Source organism: Vidua macroura, chromosome 9 (assembly GCF_024509145.1).
Source record: "Vidua macroura isolate BioBank_ID:100142 chromosome 9, ASM2450914v1, whole genome shotgun sequence".
NCBI lineage: Eukaryota > Metazoa > Chordata > Aves > Passeriformes > Viduidae > Vidua > Vidua macroura.
The window spans coordinates 8695298-8707519 of NC_071579.1; the positions used below are offsets into that span (position 1 = coordinate 8695298).

General features: G+C 40.4%; 1 protein-coding gene across 1 annotated transcript in view; it reads right to left on the bottom strand.

The window, feature by feature from the left end:
* The window catches only part of RGL1 (ral guanine nucleotide dissociation stimulator like 1), a 53368-nt gene that overhangs the window by 24997 nt on the left and 16149 nt on the right, over positions 1-12222 (bottom strand). Inside the window, exons 3-4 of the mRNA XM_053985086.1 lie at positions 8981-9189; positions 3476-3553 (exon numbers count right to left, since the gene is read on the bottom strand). Of these exons, the coding sequence (XP_053841061.1) occupies positions 3476-3553; positions 8981-9189 (287 nt within the window). The remainder of the gene's footprint in view (positions 1-3475; positions 3554-8980; positions 9190-12222) is intronic.

Below are 12222 nucleotides of genomic sequence, written 5' to 3' on the forward strand. Positions count from 1 at the left end.
GACATGAGTAAGAGAAAGAACTACTTTTTGCTTTACTTTCTTTCTTCATTTGCTTTTCATGAGGTGACATGTACCAAACAACAAATTTGAACTACACAACCTCATTTAAAAGGCAAGAACATAACTGAATTATTGTAGAAATTTTATGAACTTCTCTTTAAATCTTAATTCATCATGCTGATAATTTGTTTGTGCTTGATGTATATATGGTTTTATTCTGAACTGTCACACACCTTGGTGTGTTACAAATTTTTCTGAGTGTGAACAGAAGTCCTAAGCTAAAAGCCATGAAACCATGCAGAGAACACAGAAGACTCCAAAAACAGCAACAACCTACAACAAGAAGGGAAGTCTGTCACCCCTTGACACAAAAACATGCACCATGAGACACAGCACAAGGCAATCTTGTTGGTAGGATAACATGAAGAACAAAAAAATTACTTACAGGAGGTAGAGGGTCAAACAACCTACTCCCTTCAACTCTCTTATCAGACAATTAAGAGACACAGCATCACATTTCTGGAAACAGAGGCTGAAGTCCATCTTACTAAGATGCTTAGCTGGTATACATGACCTTTTCTGAACTGTATTCTTCAGTTACTTGTGATCATGAACTGTCTGAGTGAGTGAAAGTAGTGAGAAGTGTGGAAAGCAAATTACTGAACACGAAAAGCTAAGGTGGGTCCTGATAGGGAACAAAAAAGGCAGGCTGTTTGAAGCTTACAAAATTTTTGATGGTTTTGATGGATTTACTCACAACTCTGTGATCCAAGGTATTTTGGAAAGTACAGTACCTTTGTTTAAACCACATATCAGATGTAATTAAGTCAGACGTCTGTTGAAAAATCCAATTTTTTGACCAGTCCAGCAGCCCAAGAAATGACAGGAATGATATTCAAATGAAGAGGAGAAAATCCCCTTGGCAGAAGGGGTCCTAGGTAGGCATGTTTCTGAGCACAGCTGAAGCGATCTCGGGTCAGTAACAACTACACATCACTGCAGCAGTCTGGAATCGCTGCAGGATATGGGAACAGAAGGGCAGGCTTAAAGCTCCCACAAGCCCCTCTAACAAGGCTGTGCCAAAAATGTGCTCAAGCCCTACTTTAGCATCTGCAGGTTCTGAACACTGAAGCAGGTACATAAACACTGTGTGGAATATTCACATAATTAAAAAAAAAAAAAGATCCTTTACATCAGGCATTCTCCTCAAAGTACATCACAGCTCTATACTACAAGTGCAAAAAGAACAGAGAATTTCCATGTAGAAAGCAGCAACCCGTGGGCTTACAGTGCACCACACAGGACAATGTTCCTTCCACACATACCCTCAGTTTTTGCTACCCCTCCTTCTTTCAGGTTCCATGAGGTACTTAAGGAGTCATAAACTCTCATTCTTGTTGTTCTTAACTCCTGCAGCATTTTTTTTTTGGTGTCAAACCAGTGGAAATGCTTTAAAATGAATCCCACTTCTAATGGCCCAACTGGCTTTTTAAAGCCTCTGAGCTGCCAGAACAGGAGTCTGATGCATGCAGAAGGTCTCTGGCCACAGACCACAGGCTTCCCCATGAGATATTTTTCCTCTGAGAAATACAGATTTAATGGCAAGAAATAACAAGGCTCTACTGCTGCTTCCTCCTATTTCTCCAAGTCATATAAAACCAAGAGCACAATTATATCATGCTTCTGTTCTATGAGAAAAGAGGGTAAATGCAATTATAGTGGAATTATCCCAGACAAGAGAAAACCTGAACTACCAGAAGTACACGTTTCACAACAGGACTACAAAGCCAAACACTTTCCAGATACCACTAATCCTACCTAAGAGACAAGAAGCCAGAGCAACTGAAAGCAATGGAAATTTTCAAGGAAGGAAAGTGAATTCATATTTATATGGGATCTGTTTAAACATGTTTATATACCTAATAAATAACTTTATGACTTCATTGTTGAACCTTTTATAGACACGGATTTGAGTAAAGATATCAAATTCACACATAAAAGGTATCTTATGAAGGCCAAAGGATCAAAATCAGCTGTTCTGAACTACATTGATGACAAATCTGTCAGAAAATTCATCAGAAGTTGAGCTACCACAGTAAGAGGACCACAGGCTTTATCCATTTGTCTGTCCCTGGCTGTGCAAAGGTGTTATGTGCCAAGAGGGAAGAAAGCATAGATGCAGCAGGAAGCAACTGACAAGGCTGGTAAACTGTATGTCAGGAGGAAAATACTTCCACTAAAAACAAACCAAAATAAACGCTCTCCTACTAAATGTTATTTGCTTGCACACTCACCTGCAGGTGTAACTAAAAAACTGATGCATTTTGCCCAAAGCCCAAGTGACAGAGGTAACATCAAGATTACTTTCACCCCTTTTGTCTCCATCTCATCATCAAAGTCCTCTGGGTCAACAAAAAGGCAGCTGGGGGATTAATCCCACCATGGTTTTTACCGGTGCAATTAATTCCTCACCCCCAGTATAAATCCTTCAGCTATTCTGCAGGAAGGGTACAGCCTTAGCTCATGTTTTATGACTGAGATCAGGGAATGTCAAATGGTTTGCCCAAAGCTGGAAGAGCTCAGTCTGGATGGAAGTGTGGGAACCACTGACTGACTGTTATTGCTTCTACCCATGACATAATGCTGCCTCCTTGGTGCCTGTAACCAAGTTTTAACTACCAGCTGTTCTTTGAGGAGTTCTCATGGCAAAATGGAAGCAAAATATTTTACCAGTCAGGAGAGACTGAGGGTTGAGCTCCTATATCAAGTCCCATGGGGCAAGAGGAAGAGAAAACCAGTAATGCTGACTAGAATCAAGCATCTTCATTCTGTAATCAAATATAACCACTCATGCCACAGTGCATGCAAACCACAGATGTCAAAGTACAAATGCTGATGACCTAAGGCACATTTTACACCCAATGTCTAAAGATAAAACCCTAGGAGGACAGCCAAACCGCCTTTTTCTCATTTAAACTGCAGTTCAAAACTGCAGTTTTGCTATTTCTTTTGCAAATGAGGATGACCTCAGAATTTAAATTTCACTCTAAAAGCAGCACTGTAAATCACAAGGCACTAATGGAAAAGATCCATGCACACACGTTGCCTGAGTCACCCTCAGCTTTGCTCTGCAGGCATTGCTGTAATGAAAAAAAAATCACTCATAAGCAAGAACCACTTACTGCCACAGATAAGGCAGAGGAAACAAACACTCTTTGTTTGTTTAATCAGCAAAATGTTTGCCTAGATGTGTTCATCTCATGTTTAATTCTGAAACAATTTCCCTGCAAAAGATGCCTGGATTGTATTACTGGATGTGTTACAAGACAGTTGGCATTTAGCCTTTCCACCAGCTTGTTTAAGCATGCAAACAGTGCTGTGAATTTTCAACAGAAACAACAGCTCTGCTGCTCGCATCCTCCTCCAAGAGCAAACCCTGTCTGGGGCTTGCTCCACAGTGCAAAGCCATACTTACGCCCTGAGTACCATCTCAGATTCCAAGGAATTCAGGTTTGCCACTTCTCCATGGCTTGAGGTCTCCAGGTTTCCAAACCTGAAAAAGGAGATGGATGTTTAGAAGAAACTCCAGTGAATAAAAGCAAAATCCCAAATAGCATCATTCATATACAATTACCATAAACAACTCCAAAGCACTTCCAGCTCAAACTACAAGGAGTCTTAACAGGTATGCAGAATTAAGGACCTTGAAGATTATTTCATTTAGGAGGGAAAAAGTCCTAAAGAAACAGCCAGTTCCAACCTAATTTCTTAATCTTCCAACCTAATTTGTTAATTTATTTGAAGCAGCCTGCACACAGGAGGAATCAACCAAAACTGTGTCTTTGCTCACAGCTCCAAGACCCTCCTGTCTGTTTTCACTCCATCCTTTCCCAGGGCAATATTCCAGTGTGCAAGGAGACTGTAACACAACCAATACAGCTTCTGTGTCTCTAGCACCTGCCATTCCTAACAGTTCCAAGTGTCACTTCAAGGTTTCCTAGGTGGCAAGTGCTCACTTTGTGCCCAAACTCGCAGTATCAGTGAGAAAAGCCCACGATGCTGTGAAAACACCACTGGGAAAGAGGGAACCGTGGGCACAACTCCAACAGTGCCAAAGGGAAATCTCTTACCTACAAGGCACAATGCTGTGCCTTGCAGGCAGGATCATCCACTTCATTTTCAGCAGGAGTGCCCATTGTTTCAGATATACAGCTCCATAATTATCCATGAAGAATTCCATGGCTCCCTACAGGCAGGTTTCATGAAGGTGAACGATTACTCACTGTCCAGAATAAGACAAGCTGATTTTATCCATTTAGGTTTATACATCTTAAATAATCTGAAGAGTTTAAACAAGAGCATCCTTAAGTGCTTGTGCTACAACGGCCTGGTAACATCAGACAGAGAGAACACAGTGACCTGTTTCTGCCCTGAAGGTTTGTGTCAGAACTGTCACAAACTCATCCGAAAACATTTCAATGGATGGAAGTGGTGGTAGTTTTATGCTCCCCTCAAGTATTGGTCTAAGACTTTGTATATAAAGGCACTGCTAGGGAATTTTTTTAAATAAAAATTCAAACCACCTTATTTTTCCTGAGGATCTGGCCTTCCAAATTGCTTGTTTCAATGCTTACAAGCTTATTTAGGATTTTGTTTGGGGCCATTGCAGAGACCACCTTTCCTTATTATTTCTGAGTTACTCAGAGTATTTCCTCCCTCCCTCTTAAAAGACATGCAGGGATGCATTTTCCACTGCTTTCCAGTATTTTTATATTCAGTTTTCAAAACTTCCAGTTAATTTTTTGAGGAAAACTCATTGAGATGAGTCCCAACATCATTGTCCTACTACTGAGTGAAGTATTAAATATGTATTTGCAGAACATCAGGCACTTGTGTTTAAATCCCACTAGAGACACAAGCTGAAAGAGAGAAATCCCTAAGGCGTCAATAAAGAGCAGGCAGTTTTCTGTGCAAAACTGGAGAAGGATATAACTCTTCCTCATGTTGCCAGATGTAAATCTCTGCCTATCTCTCATCTCTCCATGTACAACAGGTCATTAAATACGGGTTAGGAGGAGTTAACAATACAAGTGATGTGAAGAACAGCCTTTCTGCAGCCTTCCAGCACTCTGTTCTCACCAGCTCCCGGACAAAGAGCCTTTCACTGCCCAGCCTTGTAGGAATGCTTTGCATACAAAAAGAGACACGAGAAACAAAAGGATCCTGTAGCTCTCAGAACTTTTCAGCCTTGCTTGGCATTTGGGAAGTTACAGACTGCACTCAAAGGGACTGACTAAGCAAATGAGACTAGAATGTAATGGGTAATACTGAATGTTTAAATACTGGAAAACAGTGGAAAATGCATCCCTGCATGTCTGTTAAGAGGGAGGGACGAAAATACTCTAAATAACTCAGAAATAATAAGGAAAGGTGGTCTCTGCAATGGCCCCAACCAAAATGCTAAATAAGCTTGTAAGCATTGAAACAAGCAATTTAGAAGGCCAGATTCTCAGGGAAAATAAGGTGGCTTGAATCCTACACACATGGAGTCATGGAAGTGAAATCACTTCTGTAGCTGAGTAGACAAGCCACCTGCTATAAAGGAAAAGGAGATGAAATAATAGATGCCACAGGAACAGCAGTGACTCAAACACCACAAAGCTGCTGTCCCAAAACGTGTGGCTCTGCTACTGCAGGACCCCTGCCTTCAATACTCCCCCTCTGCCTCCCATCCTCTCCATCTACCCTACAGCAAACCATCCTCCTGCAAAAGGAATGAATGGGAAACATAAATCTAACTTGTTCTTTGCAGTCATTCCCCAGCTCCAGCTCTCCCACCAAACAATCTCAATTCCCTCTGTTAGCTGCTCCAGACAGGGACTGGTTGCTACTTTCTCTGTGCCTGGGCCAAGCACTGGACAGTTCTGAGGAACACAGTTATCAGGGCAAAATACATAATGGAAGAAAGGAATTTGGCCTCCTTCTAACCTCATCTAGACAGCTAACCACCTCTGGCTTCCATCACACTTTGGAATACCCCCCTGGGAATAGCAGAGGAACCACACTGCATTCCCACATCCAGGGCCAGGAGGAGCAGCTCTCCTTCCCTCCAGGAACTTCCATGGAAGGCTTCTACATCAAAATGCCACCAGATCTTTTTCATTTCACTCTCCCTGCCCTCTTGTACCAAACCACTAGAAAATATCAGAACATACAGTGTTAAAAGCTTGGCAGACTTCCAAAGCTGTCTGCTCCACTTAGATGCCAAACTCTCATGAATGCTGAAGGGATGTGGATGTTCAGTTACTTTGGAAACACCAGTCATCCCACTCACTTCTCAACATACCAGTCTAAGCTCAAGATTTTGTCTAGTGAATTCTAATCTATCTTAAAAGAAAACATTTATAGGCTGAATTTGGCTAAAAAAAATAATAGTGCTTCTGTCTCAAATTTAATCAAAAGCAAAAGCATAATGTGAAGTCCTGGAGGAAAGAAAATAAAAAATGTAACAACCAGGTTTCTAAAACTGTTTCTAAAACGAAAGTTTCTCTTCAGCACTGCAACCATTTTTTATTTGCTTCCCTGACTCAGGGAAGAGCACCTCACCTGCTTTTGGACACCATAAATGCTTCCTGCCCCAAATTCAGTCAGCACTACTGCTTGGACAGGATACTCTGCAGACAGCATCAAATGACCAACAGGTTTCCCCACACACTTAGGGTACAGGATATGCACATTTCCCAGCACGTTTTCCCAAGAGTCCCAGGACTTTTAGTGTAAGCTGGGTTTGTGTAAGGCTAACATATTCATCAGACAATTCTGCAGCACTGTATCCACAGCAAATCCAGCAGAAACTGAATGCCCTGGGCTCGAGGGTGATCCAGCTTCCACAAATACATTGTGGAGGAGGTTTTTCAGTGAGTATGTCCCTACAATATAAAATATCCTGCAAAAGATATGGATGCTGTTCCCTCCTCCTCTCTCCCAAGGAGCTGTTCACCTGTAAAAAGCTGGAAGGGCCTTTTTTGATCTGGTTACATCACTGTTTTCCCCTGGACCAAACAAGAAGAGCTCAGCATTTCTAATTGGTCCCTTACTCCACAACCCTGCTCTATCCCCAAGAATAAGAGACAGGGCTCAAGCTCTTCAGATGAAACTAACACTGACAACAAATGCCAAAACTGTGCTGCCTTTTTTTGTTTTTAAAGAGATTCCCGTTTTCATTATTTCTTCACTGGCACACAAAACAAAACACATATTATGCACTGACACCCACTTTAGTCTCTGTACTCTTGATTATAAAAAAGTGTCACTAAAAACAAAGTTGCAAAAATGCAGGCTCTGGGCTACTTATTCTCAACTAATCTAGAGATGAAAATCAAGCTGGTTAAAATCAATTACTATCCATCTTTTTTTTTTCAGTTTTTTTCCTTATAACATCTGCTTTTCTTCACAAGTCCATACTCCTCAGCTACATGTATATCATTCTAACTTTTATAGCTTAAAATTAATCTGTTTTTTCTCCCAAGCCATAAAATTCTAGACTATCCATGATACACAAAAAGCCAAGAGAAACATCCACGGATTCTTAAGCACTACACTCCTATGATTTGTGAGAAGGGAAGGAAGTGGTAACCTCCTAGGATTTCCTGTGGATCCTGTCATGTATTAAAAAAGGCTGGGGATGATGCTGACAAGATCAGGCAGCCTATTCCTCTGAAGGGGATATTGCAACTTGCTCAGAGAGGTACACAAGCCAGCAAGATCAAAACTGGGCTCAGGAAAGAGAGTTCTGTTCTATGGAGAACTGTTCTATGGAACTGTTCTACAGTTCTCCTGGGCTTTCCTGCCCTCTCCAGACATTTTCACCTCTTTAAATCAGTGTGAGAGGAGGACGGCAGGACCAACTTCCTTAGAGCCTCAATGTTTTTATATTCTTGTAGGTACCCACTGTCAATTTTTATAATCTCTCACATTCTGAATCAGAATTGGGATGGACTGAGAGACAAAGCACAGAACAGTCAATGTAACTGTAACCAAGTCTACTCTCCAGGATGGCAGCTCTTTTCTCAGCTGACTGCTTAGCTGACTGTCAGGTTATTATTATTATTATTATTATCTTTACTAATTGAGCCAGACAGCATTCCTACAAAACAGCCAGGATTATCCTTTTCAGATAGAAAAACACAGATAATTTATCCATGCCTTGTTTCCTTATCTACCTAGTGGAAGAGCCAAAATCAAACCCTAGGGGTTCTTATGCTACTTCTCTGTCCTAGTTACTTCATGCCAGATCAACCATTTCTGTGAATCACAGATTTTGAAAGTGCAACAAATACGACACTCCCAAAATAAGAGCACCCCTGACCCAGCCATGTTTCAGTTAGGATTTAGGGTGAGAAACTAATGCTGTGTGTTCCAAGCATTTATGCAGACACAGCAGCCATAATTTAAAGTCTGACCATAAAAGCTGTTCTTATAACATTTAGCAGTTCTTGGGCTATCTGCAAAAATTTTTGGCTGCATATTCATGTGACATAACAGAACGGGAGAGCAAATTCTTTTTTGTGTTTGTACAATCCCTGCTCTGAATAAGCAGCCCCCAAACAGAAGAGCTAGGTCTAAAAACACTGGTATCCAACAAAATTTTGGAACCTATTCTAGCTATGACTTTGCAGCCCATGCATTCTGTTGGGTTTTTTGGAGAAAACTTGAATTAATTTTGCTGTGTTGGTCCAGCTGGGTTCTTTAGCAGCCAGACATGGCACACTTTCCTTACCTATGCTTTGGTGAGTGTTGGGATGTGAGCAGCAATGCATTTAGAGACTGGATCTTTATGCAGAGATTCTGGATTTTGCAGTATTCTTGACAACAGGTTATTAAATCCATGCCCACTAAAAGCAAGGGAAGAAGTTCCTGACAGCTTTCCCCTGTGGTGTAAAGGATGGGTGCACTTCCACTGCACAGCAGTGGCTCTCACCTGTCCAGAAGAAGCTCCAGCACTGCCCTGGGAGAAGCAAAGGCCCTGTATGTTGCAAGGAAGATGCTGATGTAGGAAAAATCCGCATCTCCAAAAGCTGTGAGAAGGTTCTCCACCAGTTTCTCCAAAGTTCCAGCTTTTATCGCCCTGATCTTGGATGTTTCATACTGTCTGACAGTGTGCTCTGGGGGTAACTGGTCTCCTTCACCCTACAAAAGGAAATAAAAAGCACAAAAATCAGGCAGGAGACAGACCCCTGACACAGATTAAATCCTATCTTTGCATAGGAATTGGCCATCACCCATTAATAAATGATTTTGTTGATTTTTGGTGCTCTCCAAGCACCAAATGCTGTATAAAATAATGGCTTTTTTAAGTAACTTTATTTTAAAATATTTTTCTGACATGCTCAAAAAACCATTTTACAGTGTGACCACTATCAAGTTAAGTCATCATTCCACCATATATTAGTATCTAAAAGACAATCCATTATCCCACAAAGTGTAACATTACCGAAGGGAATAAAAGTGATAATTCAGTGTTTCATTTAACTTCTGAATAAACATGAAAACTGACCATAACTTAAGCACTGGCACTTGTGATTCCCTTGCTGAAAATACCAACTTTGAGGTGTCACACAGGACCCAAGGTCAGAACACATTTGGTGCAAAAACATTTCAAGATACTTTTTGCAAGGAGGGTGTCAAACTCATCTTGCAAACAAGGCATTCTAACATTCTAATTTTCTCTTAGAGTTTCCACTTGGCATAATATTTGTCCATAAATTTAGGGTTTGGAATTTTGTGTGGGTATGTTTTTTAAACAGCATTTGTTTTAAATGCTTACAGCCTGCTTCGAGTCTGAAAGAACATTTCCTTAAATGATGTCATTATTTAGAGGGCAGTTCAAAAAAGTATTTTCATGACTCTATTTTGTAAAATATGTGGGGAAAATGGGATTGTAAATTAAAAATGTCCATTATTTGCTCAAACACCTTGATACTGAGGGCACAAAGACAGCTTGTTAATGACAGTCACTACCAACCCTGGCTCGGGATACTGGCGAAACACAAAGGAAAAAAATAATCTATTAATAAGATAATTTAGAGAGATACTCCACCTACTTCCTATTTACATCACTACCCTCCACTGCTTTGGAATTGTTTCTAATAGACATCCTTTTCAGTTTTAAACAATATAGATGTCTTTAACATCATTCTAAAGTTCTGTCGCTAATATTATTTACAAAGCTCTGCTATCTCATTTCCCAGCTTCATGAGAGCCAACAAACCCTTGCTGCAACATTAAAATACAACATTACTGTCTGTATTTAAAAAAACACACTAGGCAGGGAAATATTTTGCTACATTTTGTTCCATGGATCTTTAAAAGGTGTATAACCTGTAATGTATCTGACTTAAAGGTGCATCTGGAAATATATGAATTATGAAAATGAACTAAAAGTGTATCTGGAATTACATATGACACTGTCATTACGGAAAAATTATTAACAGGATATGTTGTTACCACTATGTAACTCTCTTACATTCAAATTTTCCTTAAGCAAAACTTGGTTGCATAAAAAAAAACCTTGCAATTTTCTCGCTAACTCTTCATCTTACAATTGTGATACACTTTTGAAAATAACTAGTTACATAATACAACCACTTTCAGACAGGGAAGAAAGTCTGCACCACTGTATTTAACTCTTAATTTTTGATCCAGCAGATTGCCCCACTCACAGTGCAATGGTTTACGGGCATATTCACTCAGGGCTCATAAAACCCTCTCAATTCTCTCATGTGAGTACATTCAAAACAAGGGCACAATCTGCTTCCAAGACTGATACACGCACAAAATTTTCCATTAATTGCAACACTACAACTTCCCCAAGACATCATGTTGGGAGAATGTTAAAAATAAACAACCCCCCCCCCCAAAAAATCCCACCAAAGCAAAACAAAACCAACCCCATTTCTGAAAAAATCTAAAACTTTGTCAGCAAAATATCAGACTGTTAGAAATCATTGTGAGAGTTCTCGGATTGCTTGTATTTGTATTATTTTAGCAATTCTGCCTGTAAGTTTAAAAGGAAAAGGGACTTGGCAGACAAGCTCAATAACAGGCTTTGAGAACAAGACCTTGTGGGCTGAGTTTCATGCTAACAGGAAACTGCTCAGTCTGGATTTAATCAAGAGGGCATCTCTTCACTGACACAACCAGGCTACCCAAAGGCAAAGGAGTTTTCATGTTTGCTTTAGAGCTCTCTGCTCAGAGGAACATTCTACTCACTGCCATGAAAAAACGCTCCTAAAGCTCTCTGCAATTTCGGACAGGGGTGCATGGTGACCACTGTTAGTGGTACCAAGAAATGACACCAGTTTTGCACTGTTTTGTGCACACAAAGAACAAAAAAAAAAGCTCTCCAGCTCCCCTTTGTCTCCTTCAGCACTATGTCCAGTGGTCTAACAGAGACCTCAACATTTCAGGGCTTCGGTAACATTTTCTTGGTCCTCTAAAACAAACAGATATGGGATTTTATAATCTGATTTATGTCTTTTAAAATCTCATTTTGATTTTTCAAGCAACAGATTGTAACCTTGATAATCTGCAAGTGTAAGTGATGAGCAAGTAGCTTCCTACAAGACAGACAGCATCTTTCAAAAGCAAACGTAGAAAGATTAAGCGGAGCTATATCCTTGCAAATCTCTATTTTCTGAGGTTGTGTGTGTACTGATGTAGGGTAATTGCAACAACTTTACTAACCCTTGGCAATGCTGTACCTTCAGAGGGGCCCACTGTCTTTAAGGTGATCATCTTACAGCTCTACAGCACTGAACATTACCTATGTATAAAGTTCTAGCTGAAACAAGAGAGCTCCGTGCACACACCAAAACACATCCAGGCTGAAAAGCTTCCTCCAAACACTACCTGTTGAGCTCCAGTGGGAATATAAACTAACTATAAACACCACCAGTGCCTAAATAAATGCTACAGCCTAGCCAGAGGGATTAGAGACTCAAGGAAAAAAAGGAAAGTTAAAACTCTGATCAGTACAGAACCAGGCTGCTACCCTAACAGACATACAGAACTGTAGTCATTGTGTTAGAAATATCACTGGAAAGAATTGCTTTCACCCAAAAAACCCCACTGCTCTGCACAGGTTTTTTCCAATGCAAATATTATCTGTTGAGTTTCTGGAAGTGAGAATCGTGGGGTGAAGTCAATCTAATTGTTTTTCAT